The sequence below is a fragment of the Triturus cristatus genome, chromosome 4_1 (assembly GCF_964204655.1).
Source record: "Triturus cristatus chromosome 4_1, aTriCri1.1, whole genome shotgun sequence".
Lineage (NCBI taxonomy): Eukaryota > Metazoa > Chordata > Amphibia > Caudata > Salamandridae > Triturus > Triturus cristatus.
In genome coordinates this window covers 824,165,401-824,188,861 of record NC_140585.1, presented here as the reverse complement: position 1 = coordinate 824,188,861, position 23,461 = coordinate 824,165,401, and the positions used below count along the sequence as shown (strand labels likewise).

At 41.6% G+C, this 23,461-nt stretch overlaps 1 protein-coding gene across 38 annotated transcripts in view; it reads left to right on the top strand.

Annotated features, from left to right (window-relative positions):
* Window positions 1-23,461, top strand: part of CELF2 (CUGBP Elav-like family member 2) — a 1,172,172-nt gene that overhangs the window by 1,089,667 nt on the left and 59,044 nt on the right. For 15 of the 38 annotated variants that reach the window (XM_085653485.1, XM_085653522.1, XM_085653499.1 and 12 more), the window contains 3 exons: window positions 12,401-12,436; window positions 18,254-18,385; window positions 21,795-21,974. In XM_085653485.1, coding sequence (XP_085509611.1) covers window positions 12,401-12,436; window positions 18,254-18,385; window positions 21,795-21,974 — 348 coding nt within the window. Of the gene's footprint in view, window positions 1-12,400; window positions 12,437-18,253; window positions 18,386-21,776; window positions 21,975-23,461 lie in introns of all 38 variants that reach the window. The other 23 variants (XM_085653509.1, XM_085653493.1, XM_085653512.1 and 20 more) reach the window with 6 other exon arrangements.

Here is a 23,461-nt window from a genome sequence, read left to right as displayed (position 1 = left end):
CAATTAGGACTAATGCTATGAGAAAGAGACTCTTCTTTCAAAATATTGATAACCCCCTGCATGTTCTTGAAGCTTTAAAATATAAACAAGAAATAAATACCGGTGGAAGTATGTGGTTTGCTGTAATGTAGAGCGTACATTTGTAAGATATTGCTATTATACAATTACGAGTTTGTAAGCACAATAATAATATTTTGGGTCTGGAAATATGATACCAAACTACATAAAAGTACTAATAGCTTACATAAGTCAATCATCATAACTTCAAAACTATTGCATTTAAGTAAACAAAAGCCATTCTTACCAAGCTTAAAAATATATTACAATTTTACATAGAAATGCATTTTACAACTGTAATGAGGAACCCTTTGAACTAACAGACCTTCATTATCACAGCAAAACCAAATTTAGAATTAAAAAAGGCATAAGGCCAATTCTCTACCACATAGCATTACCAATTGTTTACCACATCCACCACAAAACTGAAATGACCTTTGGAGGAACAATAACGCTTGACATCTTAAAATATTGAATTACTTTTTCAAACAAATATCTAGATCCTAACTTGAAAGCAAACAAGTCATTCCTCAATAATACCCTAATTATTTTGTAGTACATTAATGGAATGAACAATACTTGAAAAGGTGCATAGCCCAGGTCACTGTACTGACTTTGCACAGACTGCTTCACATTAAATGTGGTTAACACTATCTAGACTGTAATAATGCAGGACAATGTTATCAGACCAAACTCTCTAGAGTCAACCCAAAATATGTATATATTCCACTGTACTTATGAATATTTGATCTTTCACCGTAAGGTCAGAAATAAGTCTTCATCTGATATTTCATGTCGTTTTTCCTACGTGAAGAATTATCAAGATCTTTCAATAACTTTTCCAGGTGCCTTTAATCTTCAGGCTAGACATATGAATTAATTTAATATTTGGTGCAGAATGTCTTTAAATGTACTGCAATGCTCACTTCTTAATTGTACTGGGTAGCCTTGCAGACCACTAAACTCATTGGAGACGTTTCCTCGATGGGCTTGCACCCTACACAAAGGCCTTAACATGGTAAAAAATGGTTGAAGTGTTCTAATGGTCTTTAAAAATTCACATTTAGCGCTGAATGTTGCTAGTATTCTTGCTAGTATTCTCTGTTCTATGCACCACCGACATATTGCTAAAAGCAGTTCTCCCAGAGAATTTGCTCACATGGTGAAACACCCATTAGAATTTACAATTTGAAAGATTTCAGTCTTATGCATTTTGTGGCTTTCCATGAACAAGATGAAGATTGTCCAGATCAGTGTGTGATGTGCACGGTTTACCAATAACTCACTATAAAGTCAGAGAGTTTCTATACTGAAGCAGTTTATGTACATTATTTGATGGTAATAGAAGTGTCTGACTCATTCATTTTTCTTCACTTCTTCTCTATACGTATCGCTATGAATTCTCATTATTCACCTCAAGAAGAAAATTTGGGAGAAATGGAGCTCAGTCTCCTCCCTCTTCTTCACCTCCCATTCTTACAAATACAGCTGATCTAGGGTAGATTACGGATACTGTGTTTGTAAATCAACGTTTTTAGGTAGAATCTTGTGGGTGGCTAGAAGTCTTGCATGGACTGCAGTAGCATTCGAAATAGCGAAAGGATGTTTTAACTTGTACACAGAATTTTTTTTTAACATGTTTTGGGTGTGGCATGGAAGAAAGCGTTGGGTAAGTAAGCCACTGGGAAAATATTTTCCAAACTCCATGATGTGTCCTGTTCAGTGTGCTTGTGACTGAGTCGCAAGATTACTTGGTTTGTTGAGTATACGAGAGCAGAAAGCCTCTGATTGTTAGAAAATTATTGTGATCGGGTTGGGGTAAATTGTGTTTTGAGACGGCGAAAGACAACCCCAACATTTTAAAATTGCTTACTTAACTGTAATATATCTTTTGCAATCCTTACAATCAAATTTGTAGCTAGACAAGTGTGCCCGGAGCCTTTAGGGCCACAATATGTTGTGATTTGGCTACTAGACAATATGATGATTAATACAGCCATGGTTAGCTTGTTGAACATAAGCGGTGTTTTTTATATATACTGTGTAGTGAACCAGTGTTTTTGCGACTTGTTATGGATTCGATATTTCTACTCTGAAAATGATAATTTATGAAAATAAAACATCTCGTAGAACAGAACTAAGAGCTAAGCGTACAAACTGCCTGCAAATGCAGGCTTTTTGGAATGTTGAATGCTTTTTTCCCCTGTCAAACACCTTGTTCACTAAGATTACTTTTGTGTTATAATCCTCTTGCATTTGATTTTGTTGTATAACGTTTAAGGAATCTTATATGAACTACAAGTGTGAACACTATAAAACAGCACTTAACTTTCTCAAAGTCTCCACATAATGCACATTTCTTCCCTGTGATTTTATGATGACTACATATTAAATATGATTTCCATTCAAAAGTAAAAATGAAAAGCAGAACACAATCAAATATTAGAGAAGGATTTTGACCTTCTGTAAACCAGCTTGCAGTGATTATAATACTTGTGTAGCTTGAAAAGAGTGACATTTTCATACTCCCTAAATAAAGGACAAGAAGCGTTTGCATACAGTACTTAATTCATGATCAGTGAGCCTCTCAGCTTGAGCCTTGTGTCCAGACGTTGGTCCAAATTCTGTCCAATAGGAGCTCAACTTCACCTCAGAGATGAGGGTCGTGAAGGCTGGTATGTATTATGGGTTCTTTATGCTCCTTTTCAGATTGACATCCATGGCCCAATATTTCAGTCTGGACTACTCTTTTTAGTGCAATGACAGGACTAATTTGCATATGGGTGGTCTTAATGGGAGCTAAAAAGCAATGGGTGGAATGTTATTCGGGCAAATCACAGTGGCTTAGACTGATGTTGGCATTTCTATCCCTTGGCCGGCAATTCCCAAAGTCCACTAACAGTCGAAGAAAAATCTAGACTACCGAGTGACCCTGCTAAATTACTGATTTTTACAAATGAAGTTGTCAATATTGTTTTGTGTATCAGGGTTTCTTAAATTCGTAAATATAATATAAGAAGAAGGTTTGGGACTCTGTAGTATCTATAATGCTTCAGCTGCCATTGGCATTTCCTATTTGTGCATATGTATGCACATACGTAAAATGCCAGAACCCTCCCAAGATATCAGAGGAAGAGCTTGTGATACGAGCATCATATCATAGTCTCTGCCTTTATACCCAGCTTTATCCGCATACATTTTTGTCTAGATAATTATTGCATTGAATTCCCTTTTATACTCTGTTCCCGCTCCTCCCATCTGTGCAATCCCTTTTAAAGGTGCTCTTCTCCATGCTGGTATTAGATAAACCATGATCTTGTGTAAAGAAAGAGGGCGAGGTGGCAGCAATGTCGTTGTGCTGCAGTGATTAAGTACCGGGCTTTAGAGATTCACTATTGGAGTAGTCTCTGTGTCTGAAATGATCCTACAGAAAAATAGCACACACTTCTTCTTTAAAACTCTATGCAGAGGACTACACTTTGGACCCCCTTTCGAAGTGCCCCTTGAGCACTGGAATGTATTGCACAGATAACACCGAAACATTTTTAGCTATTGTAATAACTTGTAGCAATAATGTAGATCATTATAGAGAACATAACAGAATCTAAATTTTTACTTGTCAATTAAAGTATCGGTGTCCCTATAACCCAAATCACTGAATCTTAGTTTTGTACCTTACAAAAAAAGATGACTGGTTGACTCGGACTGTTGCACCTGGGGCCTCAAATTGTTTTATTGTTTTTTATTTGCCAGTGCTAGTATGTTCGGTACACAGGATTGTTGGTCACATAATTGGGAGAGTGGGAGGTTCCTTGTTGTTACTCCTCATGAGTAAATTAAGGCGTATGTATCTGGCTGGAGGCCAGTCCAGATGAAGAGTTGGTCCTAGTGCCATTCATGTGCACACAGAGAACCTTCGGAAAAATAATTATTTCTAGAATATTTGTGAAATTGAGGAAGCAGTTCCGAAACTACTGGTGGGGTCCAAGTCATCCCAGAAGTGGGTGCAATTCATAGATGATCTTGCTTTATTCCTGTTGCATTTTAATTTGCCTTCCACAAAGAAACTGAAAATCCTACTCCCAACAACTATTTCTCCCAACCTAGTCATCTGTTTAAGAACTGGTAATTTCTAAGGCATGCTTAATTTACCTAATTTGATCAGACTCTAACTCTTTTTGTTGGCTTCACTCCATTGTAACTCTGCTAATGTATTGTTCCGTTGGGCTTCTGCAAAGCACCCCAATACCCCTAGGGGTCTAGTTTGCATTCTATAACACAGCAAAAAAATAAATGTATATACCCAGCATCGCTACCATATGTGAGGTGCCGGCCTCGTGTGAGGGATACACTGCTAGTGGTAATCAATGCCTCTGCCTCATTGTCTTTCCACAAAGAACTCAAAATATTGCCTGCGCCGTGTTCCACTAGGGGGCCTGTGAAGACCTTTCAGACATTCTGTGGCCTGTCATCCTCACATTCAAGCAGACCCCAGCGGCTTCATTCTAAATTCTCAGTGGCTTCTGAGTTGTCTTTCTTAAGGTATGGGTGTGCATTATTCACCGAAAGACAACCTGAGCAATAGCTAAGTTCTTCACACCTCCACCCTCATGTCCATCTGAAGACGTGTAAGTACCCACCTTCCCTCAAAAACTTGTAGTTGGCACTTCTTTCTTTGTGATCAAGGTGGTCTTCTTTAGAAGATCTGAGTGAAACTTAATTCAATGTTTTAACCATTGATCCACAGTTCCCAGTGCAGCAGGCAACTATCCCTATGACCTCCCTCCCTCAGCAGTGCTCATGTCTAGCTTGCAAATTTCATCAACAATAGAGTTTCGCTTAATTTCGGAGACCTTAAAAACAGCATTCCAAAAGCAAAATACCGCTTTAAAAAAAATACTTTGTCGACTGTTAATGTAGCATCTCTTCCGAAAGAACGAACAATAACATCCCCTAAACAATCGTCGTCTTTTTTAAAAAAAAAAATTCAAATAATTGTGAATCTATGATTCAGGCCCTGCATATCATTAGAGACTCCCCGCAGCGCTGCCACAAAGCTCCCTAGCATCTCCGAGCTGAAAGCTCGAAAGGTTAGCTTTCATATGCACAAAAGCAGCTTGAGCAAAGAGATGGCGTTTTTGTCTCCCGCTCTGACAAAAGAGAAGAATAGTTTAAATTGCCCCTGGTTAAAATTGCTGTGTTCTATAATTATTAGGTACACTAGAGTTGACGGAATAAACACGATTTAAATTAAATCATGACAGTAGGGGAGCCGATGCCAGCTCTTTAGGACGAACATGCTGGCACCAGGAGCTCTGCTCATGTACCTAGCCCCAGCCCGCCTAGCTTGTTGTCCTCCTGAGAACGATAACAAGACCCTTAATTCTCCCGCAGGCCGAATTCTGCGTTTAAAGGAACATTCTCTTTTTGAAAGTTGATAATGTTGGTCTCTTGTGTCCACCAACATCAAATGGTGAATTTTTTGTTCCCGAAACCTGCAAGAGGATGATGTGTTCTACCCTCATCGTCCTTTTTATAGTGTAATAGGAGTGCGTGAAAGCCCGCTATATGTTGTGACTGTAAACGTCAGAATAATTATATTTTGTGACCGAAAAGCTATTTGGGAGATTTTGTGCCAGAAACACACGTGGCCACAGGTTGTCAGTCAGTCAATAGCTTTAGTTCGATATAAAATCATAAAAGCATCACAATACAAAACAGTTTCAAGATAAAATATAGTTCATCACGTCATGATAATTAAGGTGTAACAATGCAATTTTCCCTAGCGGTTACAAACTAAAGCTATTTGATGCAGGTTGTGGTTTGTGCTTTTAACTATAAAATAGTGGTGATGATACTGTGTGCCCTGGGCATCAGAGTGACTGCAAATCTCATCATAATGGTATGCTGCTCCTACGAGCATCCTTGTGAGGATTTGTTGCGATGGTGAACTTTCACCCGGTGGAATTTTACGCCTTTTAACAGCGCAATGGTGATATTGTCTGTCTGTGTGCATCCCCATTGTGATATTTCTTGCCTGTGAGCATTGCTATGGTAATATGTGGACATGCGAGCATCAAAAGTGTGATATTGTATACCCCTGAGCATCCCTGTGGTGAATACTGTGTGCTTGTGAACACTGCAATGGTGATATGTTTGTGCATATGATCAGCAACATTTTGGTAACTCAGTGATGCTGTTTGTTCACCTGAATAACCTTCTTAAGAGATATTGCGTGCTGTTACACATTTTAATGTTGAGATATTGTGGCACAAACCGCACACTGTTGTAAATGTTTAAAAAAATGTTTTTTTTTTAAAGATGGCCGTATTTAGCGTCTGCGTGCACCGCTAGGGTGATATTTGTGCTGTATACGTTATACTGGTGATACAGATGTAACCACATCAACTGGATGACACCTGCACTCTGAATATTTGGTCTGTCAAAATGGCTGTCTCTTCTCTCTACAGCTTTTCACAGGGCCTAAAATTAAGTAATATTTTAGTCAATATTGTGTATAGTAAATTAGAAATGTAAAATCGCACAATGTCACCAAAGACGTATACTTAGTTTTATAAGATGGTTTTTACTTCAGTCTGAGTGTTTGCTTTATTGTCCTCCGCTACCACCACCAGACAGGTGCCAGGGTTATGATGGGTGCGATCCTGTTTCTTATATCAGAAGTCACCTCAGATGTTGCACAGTCATATAATCCTATGGTCTCTATGCAGAGACTGTCATCAGAGATTTCACCTTTTTGATGTTGGTTGTATGGAGAAAATAACTACCCTAGGGAGAGTGCATCCAGTAAAGCACTTGTGAAAAGAGAAACCTACGGATTAAGACAGTGGCTAAACGAAATTTGACGGGGGCCCCCCTGCAAAGTACAGAGAGGGGGCTCCCCTCCCTGGCCCACCAACTAGTACTTTTGCTGAGGGACCCACTGGAGCTCGACCTCCCCCCCCCCACCCCCTGAACTGCAGGGGCTTATGTTATGCCAGTGGCTTAAGTAGGCTTAGAGAAGATACACTTGTTTGCAAAGGAAGAGTCAGAGAGATGTTTTTGGTTGTCAAAACAGATGAGAGGGCTGAATGCCTGATCGAGGACCATAGTTTAATACTTGACAGGTTCAACTGAGCGTTGGATCTTTCTGAGGGCCACGATCTGAGTACTGCTGACTTGGGTAAAATGTTATCAGCTGTTGTTCAAGTGCCTAGGCCCTAGAGCCTAGTACGTGTGTGGTATATGCTGCTCCAAACCAGCATTGTCAGAGGTCTAAATGTAAAGCATGAGCTATAAGGTGGAAGGGAACACAAATTACAATCATAGAGGATGGAACTATTTTGAGGTATATTTGGGCCACACAGAGAGGTGGGTATGAAATACCATGGGATTCTATCGTATTAAATGGAAGACATTTCATTATGGCAAACATAGTATGGTAAACATGATTCCTGAATATATTGGTACACATGGAAAATCTGGACTGGTGTCAATGATAGTTGAAAAATACAAGGGAGCAAAGAGACCCCAGTTCTTTGTGTTTCCAAGCATAGCTGAGTGCTCTCTCCAGTTTACTGATAGCCACAGTTTTGTCTGGTGGAAATTGATCACAGTGCGAGGACACCACTTAGAGGCTGCAAATACGGCCTACATGGGGCAAAGGCCTAATGCCAAGAAACACTGCTGTCTGACAGCAAACATTAAGCCTATGAGGAAGTGAGTCCAGCCAGGTATGCGCCGTTCACTTTCTACACCGCTTTCCCCAGTTCACTGCCTGTCTCCTCCACTCAGGTTACTGTAGGGGTGATTCTACTTCATCTAAATTAAAGGACCCAGAGGGACACAGGTTTGGTACACCTTAGGTGCCTCCCAAATGGTAAGCCAGACATGGGTGCCATGCCCCACCCACCCAAAAGTGCACATTCAGGTTCTTCAAAAAGTTATCCATGTACTGCCATCTTTTAATTAGATTAACTAGATTGATGATGAATGCGGGAACACAAAGTAGAGACTACCTCTTGCTTCTCTTCTCCTTGCCTAGAGGGAATCAAAGGTATCCTTCTCTCCTTCCTATTACAAGTTCTCACATTTATTTTATGTGAACTTCATGTCTTCAGGTGTTTGCATAAACGTGTGAGATCCCATACATAGAACATAAATTGGTCCAAACAGGTTTACGACAATTTTGTCTACATGTACACAGCATTCTGTATAATGTAGACATGATATTAAAAGTGTTGCATTCCAAAGTGGCCCAAGGCCAGCACTCAGAGTAGACATTTGGCCAGTTAAAGTGCTTGAGACTTGGCGGGTGTAGAAGGATCCTGCTGGAATCTCAATAAAGATATGGCAATGTGGTAGGCACAGCAAATCTGAGGGGTTTAAATGGTAGTTAGAATTTGTTGACTCCATTTTTGCTACAGGGATGTAGAGATTGTGATGGTGCAGAGCATGAGTGATGGCAGTACCACTGAGATGAGTAACAATAAACATTTGTTATTCAGTGCAAAGATACCCTTGGGTGAATGCTCGCTTTACAAATACACATTATGTCATTCCACCTGGTGGCAGCATATGCCTCCCCTTCACATTACAGTGCTGACTACTTGAGTCTGGCTGTTCGGTGGGAGAAGGGCACTGAGATAACATTCATGCACTCAAGTTTTTTTTTCATCTGAATGGCGGTGGCTCACCCAGGCTATTAGTTGTTCTAGGGCAGGGTTACTCATAGTACGGCCCGCGGGCCGCCAGCGGCCCGGCAAGCCTTCCTTGGCGGCCCGCGGACCTTTCAGACATCGTACCGGAGTACGAGCGAGGAAGAATGGAGTTCAGGCAGGCAAGAGCCCTATTATGCACTCGAAGACGGAGGGCTGCTCTGGTTGGCTGAAGCTCCCACCCCACGTTAGAAAATAGCCCGCAGTGTGCAATGATTGGCTACTCAACCGGAGGCTGCAGGCTGTCTCTCCAATGAGCTGTGGAGAAAAGGGAACCCTCCGGTTGGATGATCTATGTTGGAGCCGAAGCCCGCGCTTCGGTCAGCCTTTGTCTTCGTGTCCATCAATTCAATTATAGTCACACGGACCGCTCGCCCCCGGTCAACTGGGCGAGGAGCCCAGGATGTTAAAAGTGTACCGCCCTTGGTCACCCTGGAACACACCGCCGTTAACTGCGCTCGATTTCACGTTCACATCGTCTGCTTTATGCAGACACCATTTCGAGTCTGCCCGGATACAGTGAAAGCACCAAGGCACACGTTATCTCACATTTATTATAAACTGAGGTCTAATAACTCCCAGACCCCCTTCTTTCTTTGGGAGGGAGATGGAGGGAGACGGAGGGAGGGAGAGGGAGACGGAGGGAGGGAGGGAGACAGAGGGAGGGAGACAGAGAGAGACGGAAGGAGAGGGAGGAAGAGGGAGGGAGAGAGACGAAGGGAGAGAGACGAAGGGAGAGAGACGAAGGGAGAGAGACGGAGGGAGGGAGATGGAGGGAGAGGGAGACAGAGGGAGAGAGACAAAGGGAGGGAGATGGTGGGAGACAGAGGGAGGGAGACGGAGGGAGACAGATGGAGGGAGGGAGGGAGATGGAGGAAGGGAGGGAGGAAGATGGAGGAAGGGAGGGAGAGGGAGGGTGGGAGGAAGATGGAGGGAGGGAGGGAGGGAGGGCGGGAGATAGAGGGAGACGGAGGGAGATGGAGGACGGGAGATGGAGGGAGACGGAGGGAGATGGAGGACGGGAGATGGAGGGAGAGGGAGGGAGAGAGACAGGGAGGGAGACAGAGGGAGGAGGCGACAGAGGGAGGGCGACAGAGGGATGGCGACAGAGGGAGGGCGACAGAGGGAGGGCGACAGAGGGAGGGCAACAGAGGGAGGGCAACAGAGGGGGACAGAGAGGGAGGAGGGGGACAGAGAGGGAGGAGGGAGACAGAGAGGGAGGAGGGAGACAGAGAGGGAGGAGGGAGACAGAGGGAGGAGGGAGACAGAGGGAGGAGGGCGACGGAGGGAGGGCGACGGAGGGAGGGAGACAGGGAGAGAGACAGGGAGAGAGACAGGGGGAGAGACAGGGGGAGAGAGGAGGGGGATGGAGGGAGAGGGAAGGGGGGAGAGGGAGGGAGAGGGAGGTGGAGAGAGGTAGGGAGAGGGGGAGGGAGGGGAAGGGAGAGGGGAGGGGAAGGGAGAGGGTAGGGAGGGGGAGAGGGAGAGGGAGAGAGAGATGTGTGTATGCCAGATCTGGTGGTTCAGTGGACGAAGGCGCCTGCTGCAGGGACCTGTGTTCAACCTCATGGTCACAATTTTTTTTTGCTTTAGCCCCGCCCCTCCCCCTCTGACCCCGCCTCCACCGGTGCGGCCCTCAGCCACAAACCACACTGTAAATTTGGCCCCCGAGAGAAAGTTTGTGAGTACCCCTGTTGTAGGGTAAAGGGAGTCCTCTAGGTGGCACATACACTGGTGTCATTTATCCCAGTCACATGTCATCTAAACTCTTCTGCTACATCCTAAAGAGCCAGAATATTCACTTACCACAGCTGAAGCAGGCGAAATAGTCTTTCATTCCCCTTCTTCTTTCTCTGTCCCCCTTCCCATCCACCCCAACACCACCCCACCCCGCAGAAAGAAAACTAACCCCTATGGAGAATAAATTAAAGAGAAGAGGTGTGGTTATTGTAAAATAATGAGACCCCATGGGATTACAAGTGCTAGCTGCTCCTAAGGCCCCAGGGTTGTGATTATCTAATAATGATGATGCCTCTGTCACTACTTAATTATTCTGCCTCCTTAGGACCTTCCCTGCTGCAGTCAGGAGGCGTCCAGGCTCTGCCGGTCATGTGGCTGCCAAGCGCCAGGTCCTGCTGCGCGGTGCAGTCGAACAGTCTGACTGTGCGCGACACCATTTTTCATTAGAGTTGGGGGTGGGAGGGTATTTTTTTAAATATTTTTTTTTGTGCTGCATGAAGCAGACCTCTAGGAGCCCAATCTAGTGTACATGCTGACGACAGAACGTAAGGCATTGGCATATACGCAATGAAGAGGATTGGCAGGCTGGGCATTGTCCAAACAGTCCAATGGAGGAGCTCAATGAAGGCTCCCTCCCCCTTTTACATGAGCCACCTTTTCGACTAGCTGTCGTATGGGCGAGGCTTATTTTAGTGAAAGCTTAAACTGTTATTTTGCTTATCCCTCAATCCAGCCGCTGTCGCTTCTTCCTGCGTGGTGTACAAAAGGACATTTATTTCTGGCTTAATAGGAATTCTTCTTCTTGCGCGCTGCCTTTAGATCAGGTCCCTGGCAATGACCTATTTCTTATAATGATGCCTCCTCCTGCATTCTCCTTTCATTTGGCAGTTTTTCAGCGCGGCGCAGCTCTAGCAGAGCGGGGGTACCCAAACGCTGTGCAAGATCAATGCAAAGACACAAAGAAGAGCCCCCACCCCGGCAGAATGAGCAGGGGGCTGCTGGGATGAAGTGTTCCCAAAATAGCTTCTCCCATTGTGGTTCACACTTTTTTTCTATTCTTTCTCTTCGCCTGGCTCTCCCCTCCTTGCGTCCGCGTCACTCCGTCTTCTCTCTCTGCGCCCTCACCACGAGCACATCCCTTTTTCTCTTCCTGGTGTTCTGTGGTTAGGAGACTGCGATTCCTCTTTGTTGTTTGAAAGTATGGTTACCGTTTTATTTTTAATGAATGAAAAATTAACTCGAGGCGTTAATATCCTGCTGACTTTCTAGCCGTGCCTGGATTTCTATAAGCGCTGCGTTCCATAACATAACCGCACCTCGGTGGTCTTCACGCAAAACGTGTTAACGTTTCCCACATGGAATCGAAAACAAAAGACACCACCCTTCCAACCACACATCCTACATGGTGTAGCATGCTACCAATGTAGGCAAGCGCCTTAGCACCCCACATAGAAGTAGTAAGTACTATGTAAATATTACAGTACAAGACAAACTGCACCTCTCCTGCCCTCTCGTAAATATATACCAGGTTTTGAAATAAAGGCAGGTACTGGCAGAACATCGTTCTCTGCCCTTAATGCTTGAATGTTAGCCATGAATTAAATTAGGGGTTCTCAGTACCTCCAATGTCTGCTGTTATGGCCTCACATTAACAGGCCCCATATTAAGACTCTGGTCCATTTCTCTTTTTCTTTTTAAGAAATTCCACAATCCTATCTAAAGTGGTTCAGTTGGGCACATTCGTTTAGTTTCTAAGATAAAAGATGCCCAAATGGCTATATGAGGCACTAATCCATGGCCTGCAGACCGTTTACCTTGTCAAAAGCTGTTTTTTGGAGTATGCTGCTGTTTGAATGACTTGTCAGTAAAGATTATTTCTATTGCAGGGTATTGTAATTCTCAAGGATCGGGATTGTTTACAGGTAATTTGGACACACTCTATTCATTTTTATGTAAAAATATAAAACCATTTCATCCAGGCCTAATGTGATATTGATGGGACATTAAGGGCCATCCAACATTGTTTTTTTTTCTTTTCTCATAATTATTAATTGCTTCATGCAAGAACTGTTGGCAGTTGGACAGATGTTATGTTTTATGAGATAATAAACATTCAACTCCGGTAACACTGCCTTGGATGTTTCTTTTCTAAGTGGACAAATGCATTTTATACATGCCCATCTGGCAATTTCTCTACACCTCTAGCTTGTTTATTCCTTATATGTATAATTAACAAAATATTGTTTTCAAAACTTCGTAATGTTGTATTTTAAGTTAAATAATATGTCGTCCAATGAATAAAGTAAAGTCTTCTATTTCCATGGAGGGAACACCATTTTTATGTCTGAGATTCAATTGGCCTTAATTCCACTAAAACCATCTATATTCTGATTTTATAGGACATTACTGATCTCCAATGGCCTACCGTTATATACCATAAAAACTAGCAAATCATTTGCCTAATATTCCTATAGATATTGGAAAATAGCATTAAGGCAAGTAGATTTATACACCACTAAGACATTGCAAAACCAAATTCTTAAGTTACCAATAATTGACCTTTGCTTATGTTATTTTTATTACAATACTTTAGGCGATTATCCAGCATTAAACACATGCTTTACCTATTTTCTCCAGGATATGGACTAGTCTGGCTTTCATTTAAATACAAAGTTTGCTGCTAGGCCATGGTACCAGTTATTCCCTTTTGATTGGTGGATTGGGTGTACTTCCACTATAATCAAATACGATCCAATATACACAATATTCCGAGCACCACATTCATAAGTGGCTTGTGTCTGAGGCTGCCTGCCTCGTATCTCATAATTAGCTATGGACAGAAAAAAATGCAAGCAATGAATAACAGTTGGGATTAAAACAACTTATCAAGAAATGTACAGAATGCATAAGTAAAGCAATTAAAATGTAAATAGTGGATAAGAAAGGAAGACATGCACATGAATAATATATGCTGAAAACTATCCCAAGTTATGGAAACGTATATACTGTTCTGAAGAAAAAAAAACAATTGATAACCTTTGCATTATAGAATAAAACCAATTTCCTCTCACCACAAGATAGAATAGGAATAAATAAGATTCAGGTGACCGCTAGTATTGCCTTTACATTAGCAATATATTATATTCCTTTTTTCCATGGATTTGCGATTACGCTCCCCTAGGGAGTGTACTTTATTTAATACACGCAATCAGTCCTTGCAGAGAAGAATCCATCAACAAAGAGAAAAAACTCAAACGTAACCACCCCAAAAAATAAGAATACGCGAGGTGAGCAATTAATGATATAAGGTCTTACATAATGTACTCAACACTAGGCCTCATTGGTGGGTAGGTGAATGCAATCTGCACTATGCTGGTGTACAGTTGAATGAAGGATATGAAGAGTTGTTAAATATTGGACATCCAAGTGGTGCAAAACCGAATATTCCAAAGTCCAAGAGGAAACATCTCTGATCTCTACTGAAACCCATCTTCTAAGACTGTTGCATGGCCCCTGTGTTGAGCCTCTTATACCTTCAGCCTCAATGTAATATGAGTTCCACATTTCAGGTCTCTAAGTGCTAGATACGACAGCCTATCTTTCCAATAGTCTGCAAAGTAAAGTTTTAAAGCCCAACTCTAGATATTCAGGAAAGGAAACACACTTCTCTCCATCTGATCTCTCTTTCTGCTTCCACAGCAGTCTTTCCCTATCAGCCCCTACTGCAGGGCGCTGTACCACCAGGCACATATAATATCACCAGACAGTCAAAATACTCCTCTTCTAGCCTCAAGGCCATGGGGTTCCCATTTAAAAATGTCTATTCTACTCCATTCCAGTCAGCAGCACGATCATCCATCAAGGCCAACTGCAAAGGCTCCTTCACATTGATGTTGTTTTCAAGATAGCAAGGTGGAAAGTAGATAACTGGTATCCATGGCAACTAATAAGGAGTAAAGCAATACTGTCCAAATAAGGTAGATCTAAACCAAAAATAAAGAGCATGACCAAACTTGTTTTGAACGGTGATTATGAATCATAACAAGGCTAATTACCTTTATCTTCATGGAAAGTACAAGCAAGAGGGGGCAGTTGGAACCACAATCACAAGCAATATCCTAAAAGTGCAACCTTCAACTGGTCTCCATTCATAAACATATTGGTATCACCTCAAACAGTCTGCAGGGAATTTGACCTCTTATTATTTGGATATAGAGACTTCCGAGAAAATCCTCTGCTAGTGTAACAGGCACCCAGGCTTGACTTTGTTAAAAAGTATTAAAAGCGACTTGTACCTTGCAGTGGGGTTTATAAATTAAAGGAGTACAACATCTGCTATGGGATCTAAAGGCCTACAACAGCCAGTAGAGTGTGATTTTCTTAAACTTCAATGGTCAAAAACATCTAAGGCTTAAGTTAGAGGTAATGTGTAAAGGTTTTTTCAACACTTCAAACTGTAAAAACAGTCAAAACCCACCATAAACGAAGTCCACAGCAGTATTAGAAAAATAGTGATTTATAATAAATAGAACAAGACCAAAACAACAAAAATCCAATTAGTAGAACAGAAGATATTGAATTTTAAAGTTTTTATGCGAAAATAGCGGCAAAAGCCGTAAATCACCCACTGTGGATATCTGGTCCCACTGGAGTGAGACAAAGTCACAAGTTCAGGCTGTCCCCGATGGAGCATGGGTCGGCTCCCGGGACCCAGTTAGGTCCTCTGAACAGAGTACCTTAACTCCTGGGTTGCGGAGCGTTGCGTGGATCTGCGTCGAAGATCATCTAGCAGCTGAGGTGATGTGTCGGTTGCGAGACGTGGCGAGGCGGCGGTGTGATGCATTTGCACAGCAGTGGTTCTGCAGATAATGCAGAGTGCAGTGGTGATGCAAACCTTTGCAACTAATCAAGCAACGCAGCAGTGGCGAGCATCAGTTCTGCTCGGATTTGTGCCATGCAGCAGAGGAGATGTGTTGGTTCCGCTAGATCCACAGACTGGCAGAGCACCTTAAGCACACTTCCATGGGTCCAGAACTGGTGTGGCACCACTTCGCAGGGTATACTCATGGATGGCACAGTCTAGGTGCAGATGCAAGGTTGTTAGAAGCCTGCTAGCCTTTGGACTTGGAGTCCCTCTGGGTTCAAGAGATGTAGGTCCAGTCCTTCTCATCCAGGCAAGAACGCAGCAGGTCAGCACAGCAAAGCAGCAGTCCATGCAGAGTGCAGTCCTTCAACCGCCCAGCAGTCTTCCTGATAGAGTATCCACAGGTCCAGATGTGTACTGAAGTGGTGGTTTCTGAGCTCCAGCTTTTATGACCTGGTGCCCTAGTTCTGGAAGGTGGGAGAAGCTTCTAGACCGTGGTTTTGAAGTGCAAGGAAATCCCTGCCTCCCCTGCTCTGGCTAACTGGATGGCACAATCAGTGCTCAGACCCACTAGTAGCAGTTAATTTTAAAGGCCCTGTACACATGTAGTGTCACTTTACTGGGGACCTATAAGTAAATTAAATAAGCCAATTGAGAAAAAGCCAACATTACCACGTTTATAGGAGAGAGCACCAGCACTTTAGCACTGGTTAGCAGTTGTAAAGTGCACAGTGTCCTAATACCAGCAAAAACAAGATCAGAAAACGTGGAAGAGTAAGGCAAAAGTTTGTGGAGAAGACCACCCTAAGGCTGACGGGTCCAACACTACCACTGTGTGATATAGTCTCCTCACCAGGAGATCGTCTTAGCTGTAGCATAGCTGGTATCGTTTAACACACGGTGGGATGGTCTTGTTGGTAGGTCTGTTACTAGGTAGTGTCTAAGCATCAGAGAAAGTCAGTGCGTACATTCAACTGTAGTCCATTAGATGTTTGTGACTGAGACAACTGACAACGTTACCCTATATCAAGTGCTAGGTAGCAATGGGTAGCACTTCCTTTGCAATTAACCCGAGAAGCGGCAGGGTCCGAAAGGATTACCGAAATGGGTGAGAAATGTAGGTTGCTTGACATGAATGACAGCAAAGGCTGGGAGATCTCCTGTTTACTCTCCTTGCATTCAATTTACTGCTGAAGAAGGATTGTTTCAAGTTAGAGGGCCAGAATACAAAGGAACACAGCATCTCAATCCTTCTCGCCTTTGGACGTGTTTGCTAAAGAAACAATAACACCACAGATGAAAATAAAAAAGCAATCTCAAAGTACAGGTGTTTTATTCTAAGTTAACACAATCAAAGGCTCCGCTTTGTCAGAGAGAGTCTAGGGATAACATTCCAGCATTATATGGTCTCTATTTTCTTCATGGTAAACCACATGCACTGATTTTTGTCCAGTACCTAATTCGGAGTTTGTCAAAATATTGTTTTTTTCCAGAAATATGATTCACTCTACAAGTTGACAAAACTATGATAATAAAAACTAGAAACTCCTAGTGCATTAATATGCAATTATTAACCTTCTGTCAGACTACTCCACAATTGGTAATGTGTGAGGAGGCAGTGAGAGTTTCCACCCTGCCCATTTTTTCACTCTCCTCAATTAGCCCCCATGGCCCTGACACTTACACCGACATGCAGAGGACATGGTACACACAGTTGCTGTCCATCATTAAGTAAATTATCATGCCATATCTTCACACACACTCCTCTATTCTTCTCCTTTCCCAGGGATTACACTACAGAGAATGGGTCTACTGCACTTGTCTGTTACATGATTCATTGTGTGTCTTTCGTGTCACTCCTATATCTCTTTGCCTTAAAAGCACTTGTTTGTTCCAATATACTTTTATTGTTGCATTAAAATTCTAAACATAACTAGATTCAACTAGTTTCTCTCTTTTTTATTGTTACTTTCATATCCTTCCTATACCTTGTCTAGTAAATGGGGAGCTGTGCGGGGAGACAAAAAAAGACAGGACACTGTTTACAAATGGCCTCTGCCCTTGTGGGCGAGGCCCTGCAGTTGTGGTAGAGGGGGCCCGAACTCGTGCTTGTGGCGGGACCTCCATAATGGGCAGCTGCAATACAGAGGTCCCGGGCACGAGTTCAGTACCACCAACACTACTGCGGGCCTACGCCACAAATGCAGAGGGCCTTGGTGAATCGGGCCATCTGTGTGTGTGTGTGTGGGTTTGTGTACTGCTCCATATGTTGCATATATTTTCATCCCTTCGTGCATTTCCTCCTTTTGCAACAAAATACATATTTAGCATCAATTGTAACTTCTGAACACAATGGGATTGAGGTGAGATCAAACCATAGTTACTAGGGCAAGGATCAGAGCCAAGATTCTGTGGAAAATCCCAGGTAATGGAGGTTTGGCCTTAAGGAGATTATTTCCTAGATCCAGATGGAACCCACATGGTGGAAACCAGTGTTCTACAAAGTACACACAATAGAACGCCTAATCATTATCATTTTTAAAAGTCCTAGTACCCAAAAAAGCATGATCATCCCGTTCAGACATGGTTAGACTGCTTAAATACCCATTGCAACCCAATGGGCAATGGCAAGTGATTACAATATTTAGCCTTAAATAATATGCAATTGTATTGGGCTGCAATTGTTGTACATTTAGATACGTTGTAAAAAGTCTGCATGATTTGTTTTACATTTTTGTATTATGAACCTGGTTTGTGAGCACTTACATATACATTTTGCTCATTTACAATATGATCAACCGCTTTTCTGCTCATTTAGAAATCTCCTCACTCATTTTTAATGGCTTTACCTTTCTGTTTACTCTTCAATGCTTAGTACCTGGATCATCTGCAAACTCCAATGCTGGGGCGGCAATGAATTCCTTGACCTCACTGGGAACTCTACAGGGATTGGCTGGGGCTACTGTTGGACTGAACAATATTAATGCACTAGCAGGTACCGTAAACAGTGAGTATTTTTTTACTGTGGTGGATCGCTTCCCAATTATTATCACAGAACCACCAATATGCCATTGTAGAGGGATATCCCAGTTGCCTTCTCTCTCCATATTGGTTGGCTGGCAAACCACAAAACTAGACAACATGGGGATGTGCCTTGCACCTTTCAGGCATTCCTAAAGTCTGTATTTATGGTAGAGGGTATTCTTTGAGCACGTCACAATCTTTCAGTGTATATCTAAGTTAGGAATAGGATAACTGCTTGCATCACTGTTGATGGAGTTCCTCTACATCTTGCACCACTCACATTCTTCTATGATTTTCCTACATGATACTGTTTAGCCACCAACAATAATACTCTAAGTTCATCCGCTTATCCCTCTTCCCTGTCCACAAAATGTCCCCATAACATATGTGTCACATATCAAAGCTGACCAGGAATCATTCTAACAGGTTTTATCAATCCAAATGTTTCAAGCAATCCGTTTATAATTTGGCTTTTTGGTGACAGCAAAGAACAATGGGTACAAGTAAAACTGAGGTAAAGATCGATAACTCCTGCATTATGTTTGATGCAGTTTAAGACTTGGGACCCGAATTAGAGTCTGGCGAACGGGGTACTCTGTTGCAACACTGACAGAGTACCCTGTCCGCCAAATTCTCAGTCCCTCTGCCTAATTTTGAGTCTGACAGACCGCTGGCATTAACCTTCCTCTGACAGCCTGAGGGAATATGATAGGTAAGCAATCCGACCTTCTGTCCTATATAGAATGGGCAGTCAGATGTTTTTTTTTTACCTTTCCATCACCACCTGGAATATTCTAGCAGTGAGGGCCAGTAAAAATAAAAAAAAATGCCCCCTCCTCCCACCGCCCACACCATGGGAGAAAACTCTCATTGATTTGGGTCAATTCGTTTTTACTTTTCCATAAACAAATTCCCTCTTTGGGGGTATTTTTTGGAAAAGTAAAAACTTTTGTGTTAGCGTCCGTCACCAATGACAGATGCAGACAAAACCTTTAAATGGCTTTCTATAAACTGTCATGGCAGCAGTTCATACAAACCCTTCTAGTTCACCGCAGAGCTGATGGTGAACTCTAAATCTGGCAGGCAGGGCGGCAGACCTTAAGTCCTCCGCCATGCTGACTGTCTTTACTCTGTCTGCCAAACTCTTAATTAGGCCACTAAAACTTAATAACAACAAAAATAAACTTTAAAACTTTGGAATGGAGGAGGTTTTTTCTTAAAGGCCTCGCACCTCTTGAATTGTGTTTTGCATGTGTTCATAGCAGGATCCAAAACCTTTATCAGCTACCAGGCCATCTATCTAGTGAATACTGGCTTCCTTCTGTTTGTAGCGTTTACCTATATTAAAATGTAATCCTTAATTATCTCCAATACATGCTTCCCATAGTCATCCATTAATCTGCGGCGTTGATTTTTTCAGATGACATATTTCAAATGATGAAGCAACGTCACATTAGGGTCTTCACATCAGAAATAAATAGGGTCCAGGGCACTAAGTGGCAGCTTGGCAATTGTTATTGTGCAAGAACGTCCAAAACCCTTCGTTCATAAGAAGGGTTACATAATGTTTATTTCTTCTAATTGATGGGAATTATGTTAATACCATAGACAATAGATTTCAAACAACTGGAAATAAAAGCTGTTTTATGTGCAACATAGACATTCGATATCAAATACAAAAATTGCATCTTGTAGTTTTTAGTTACATTTGCGAACCTCTCAGTCTTTGAACTGTTGGTTTTTAATTATCAACTCAACACATTATAAACTCGTAATACATGGTAAACCAGTCCACTAATTTCTAGATTCGTAAAGATTTCACTTATGGTAGAAGTCCCTTTGTATACTGTAGAAATAAAAATGTAAGGCATTTATGTTGCATGACAAAAGTACATTTATTTCTGGCATGTTTTGACATAAACATCGTACAATACCGAGGTTGTCTTTCAAAATAGTCTTTCTGTCAACCTAAAGCCTAAATAGTGAAATACTCAGAATTGTACATGAAACAACGCTGTTGAGGCTCACTCTCCTGAAACAACAGATAATTTATCTACACTGAGGGTATTGTAGATGCATTAAAATAGGCAACCAACAACCATGAAGAACTTTTTCCAGCCTTGTTTGGGGGTGGGCTGCTGGGCATTAGACCCTGTCTTGGGTTCAGAATGAGCGCCACATTTTGCAGACGCTGAAGCCAAAGTTGATGAAACTGCATACAGAGAAGGCACTGAATGTCCCTGTTATATACTTGTGTCATTGATCATCGTTAGTGCTTTCACAGACTATGTCTGGCATTGGAAATAAAAATGGCGATCCACCACAATGGGCTCGTGCTACAACCTCTCAGAAACCATCTTACGAAATTGGTCACAATATCACCTTATCGTACCCGATAATGTGTGCCTTCGGTGTCTCCGGTGTTTGTTCTGTTGAGTGGTTCTGGTATTTTTGTGGCACAGAGTTTTCCATCACCCAAAAAGTAGAAAGTTGGAATTGCTTGTGTAGCTTTTTACAAATGACCCATCTTATTTATTATTTTTTCTGTTGGCTGTTTCATAGCTGTGCTTCTTCAGATCATTTCAGTTATTTATGGTGTTGTGTAACATCTCTGTATTTACAAAATGGTCCTACATGTCGGCCATAATTATCAGTGCTTGTGCTATTTATGCATTTCGTGCCTCAATATGGAAACACTTTCCAATTAGTGTGTGGGATAGTATCTTGCATTCAGTACTGAGTGCAGGGCTTGTAGCCTCATTTCATGATTGATTGTATTTGACATGTTTTACATTTCAGTACTGCTTAAGGTTTTGGTTTCATTTAGCTTGTTTGTTGTGTATGTGCATTTGTGATCTGGAATACATTTGTGTTATGGTGGCTATCCATTATAGACTTTTCTCATCAACTGAGACTTTTTCCCTTAAGATGAACTAAATCTAAGAAGAATATAAGTTTATTGTATATATCTAGGTAGCGTTCTGTGATCCTAGAAGTGGTCAAAGATTGATCTTGTAATTTTCATACATTGTAGTCTATGACATATTTTATGATTTTTGTTGCAAGTTTGTGTTGTGTAGTCCCTGATGTCTTTGGCTAAAATGTAGGCACAAGATTAGAGGCTTAGAACTCAAGGAAGGCTTTGCCTTTGCTGCAGTATTTGCATGTGGTCAGATATCGTACGCCGTTGTGCTTTAACGTGATGAACCCGTGTGCTTCGTGTTCCAATTTCAGTCTGGTGGAGTGCAGAATTTGCATGCACTGCAGTCATTGTCGGTGTAAAAACAAAAACAAAAAAATACTGCCAACTTATTTTGGAAAGCACTAACGAATAAGTGCAATTTCTTTTCTCTATTGTTGGGTTTTTTGTAAAGTTGCTCAAATGCTCTCAGGTATGGCGGCACTCAACGGGGGACTTGGCGCCACCGGATTGACGAATGGCTCCACTGGCACAATGGATGCCCTCACCCAGGCATACTCAGGAATTCAGCAGTACGCGGCGGCGGCACTGCCCACATTGTACAGTCAGAGTTTGCTACAACAACAAAGTGCTGCAGGCAGCCAGAAAGAAGGTAAGCAGATGTTGCCTATTACCAATAGTGTTACCCATTACCAATTCACTTGTCACGGGTGAAATATTCTATTTACCTAATCTTACATAATATTTGATGTTTAGTATTTTCCTGTGGTTCTAAATTCATGGTTATGATTGGAGCTTCTTTATACACTTTATAATTGAGGATATGTGTGGCTTTTCAGTGAATTTTCCTAGGACAAAAATTAGGGACGGCAATAAATGTTAAATAAAATTAAAAAAGCATACAATAGTGCCTAGGAGGCAATCCACTAATCTTGTTACGGATTTCACAAACAGAAATTTTAATTAATTTATGTAGTGTTTGCCATTGAGTAGAAAATCACTAGGAGATGGCTGAACCAAGTAACCCTGATATCTATAATTTCATTTTAATAGTAGACAACGAACTATATGTGATTCAGTAGCAATATCAAAACAATATAGCACTAATAGAAGTGCAAAAAATATGGGTAAAGATGTCACAATTCCAATTTATGTTCATTATCGCCTTTTAATAGGAACACATTTAGAAGATTGTGATCGCACATCTTAAATTTTTCTGAATTAAAATGTCAAAATAGCCAAATATGAAGCGTATAAAAAATGAGACTGAAAAGAAGTGTTGCAACACTGTTTACATATGTATTAGGAGGTATTCAGAAAGAAAATAACATTTGCTGATCTTGGTATCTTTTATTTAACTAACAATTAAACCTATACTATGATTGCATACAGCATGATATTTCTCAGACACAGTGTCCTGTCCTTATGACTGATTGAGCCTAGGCACCATATGATGTTACGGTAATATTATAAATGCTACCAAAACCTGAAGCATAACACGGGTGTAACATGCCTCAGAAATACCTATGTACAAAATAACAAATATGGATGTAGTATTCTCACTAGAGAACTACTTCTAATCATCCGAGGTACTAACTATTGCACTATTCTCTGCTCGAGGTGATTGGAGGTTTACATAATACTTTTTCAAGAATACCCTTCATATACTGATGAGTACATTAGTAATTCAATTGTTGCATTGTATTATAATTACATCAATGGTTCCTAAAAGAGCGCAAGGTGTTAAACACTGTAATCCGTGGATCACTGTGATCTCTACTGTGCTATGATTTTTATATTTCACAAAAGTCTTGTCACTGCAAGGTATCCAAACTGTCTATATTTGTATGACATTACATGGTGGTTTCCTGATTTGTATTAACTTTTTTCGGTGCTAGTTTCCACTGGCTTTCCTTCCTGTCATATTACGTTGTACTATGTTAAAGGTGGATGACTGCTAAAAGTATTTTCATCCCCTATGACATTCTTGGGGTGGCTGTATAGCACATTATTGGTCCCATAAATATTTAGTTAAATGTTTATCACAACCATGATATGAACTCCTGAAACATCATCAAGGAAAGTGTACAATTAATGTTCTCAAATATGCCATATCAATATTTTGGCCTCAATGTTAGT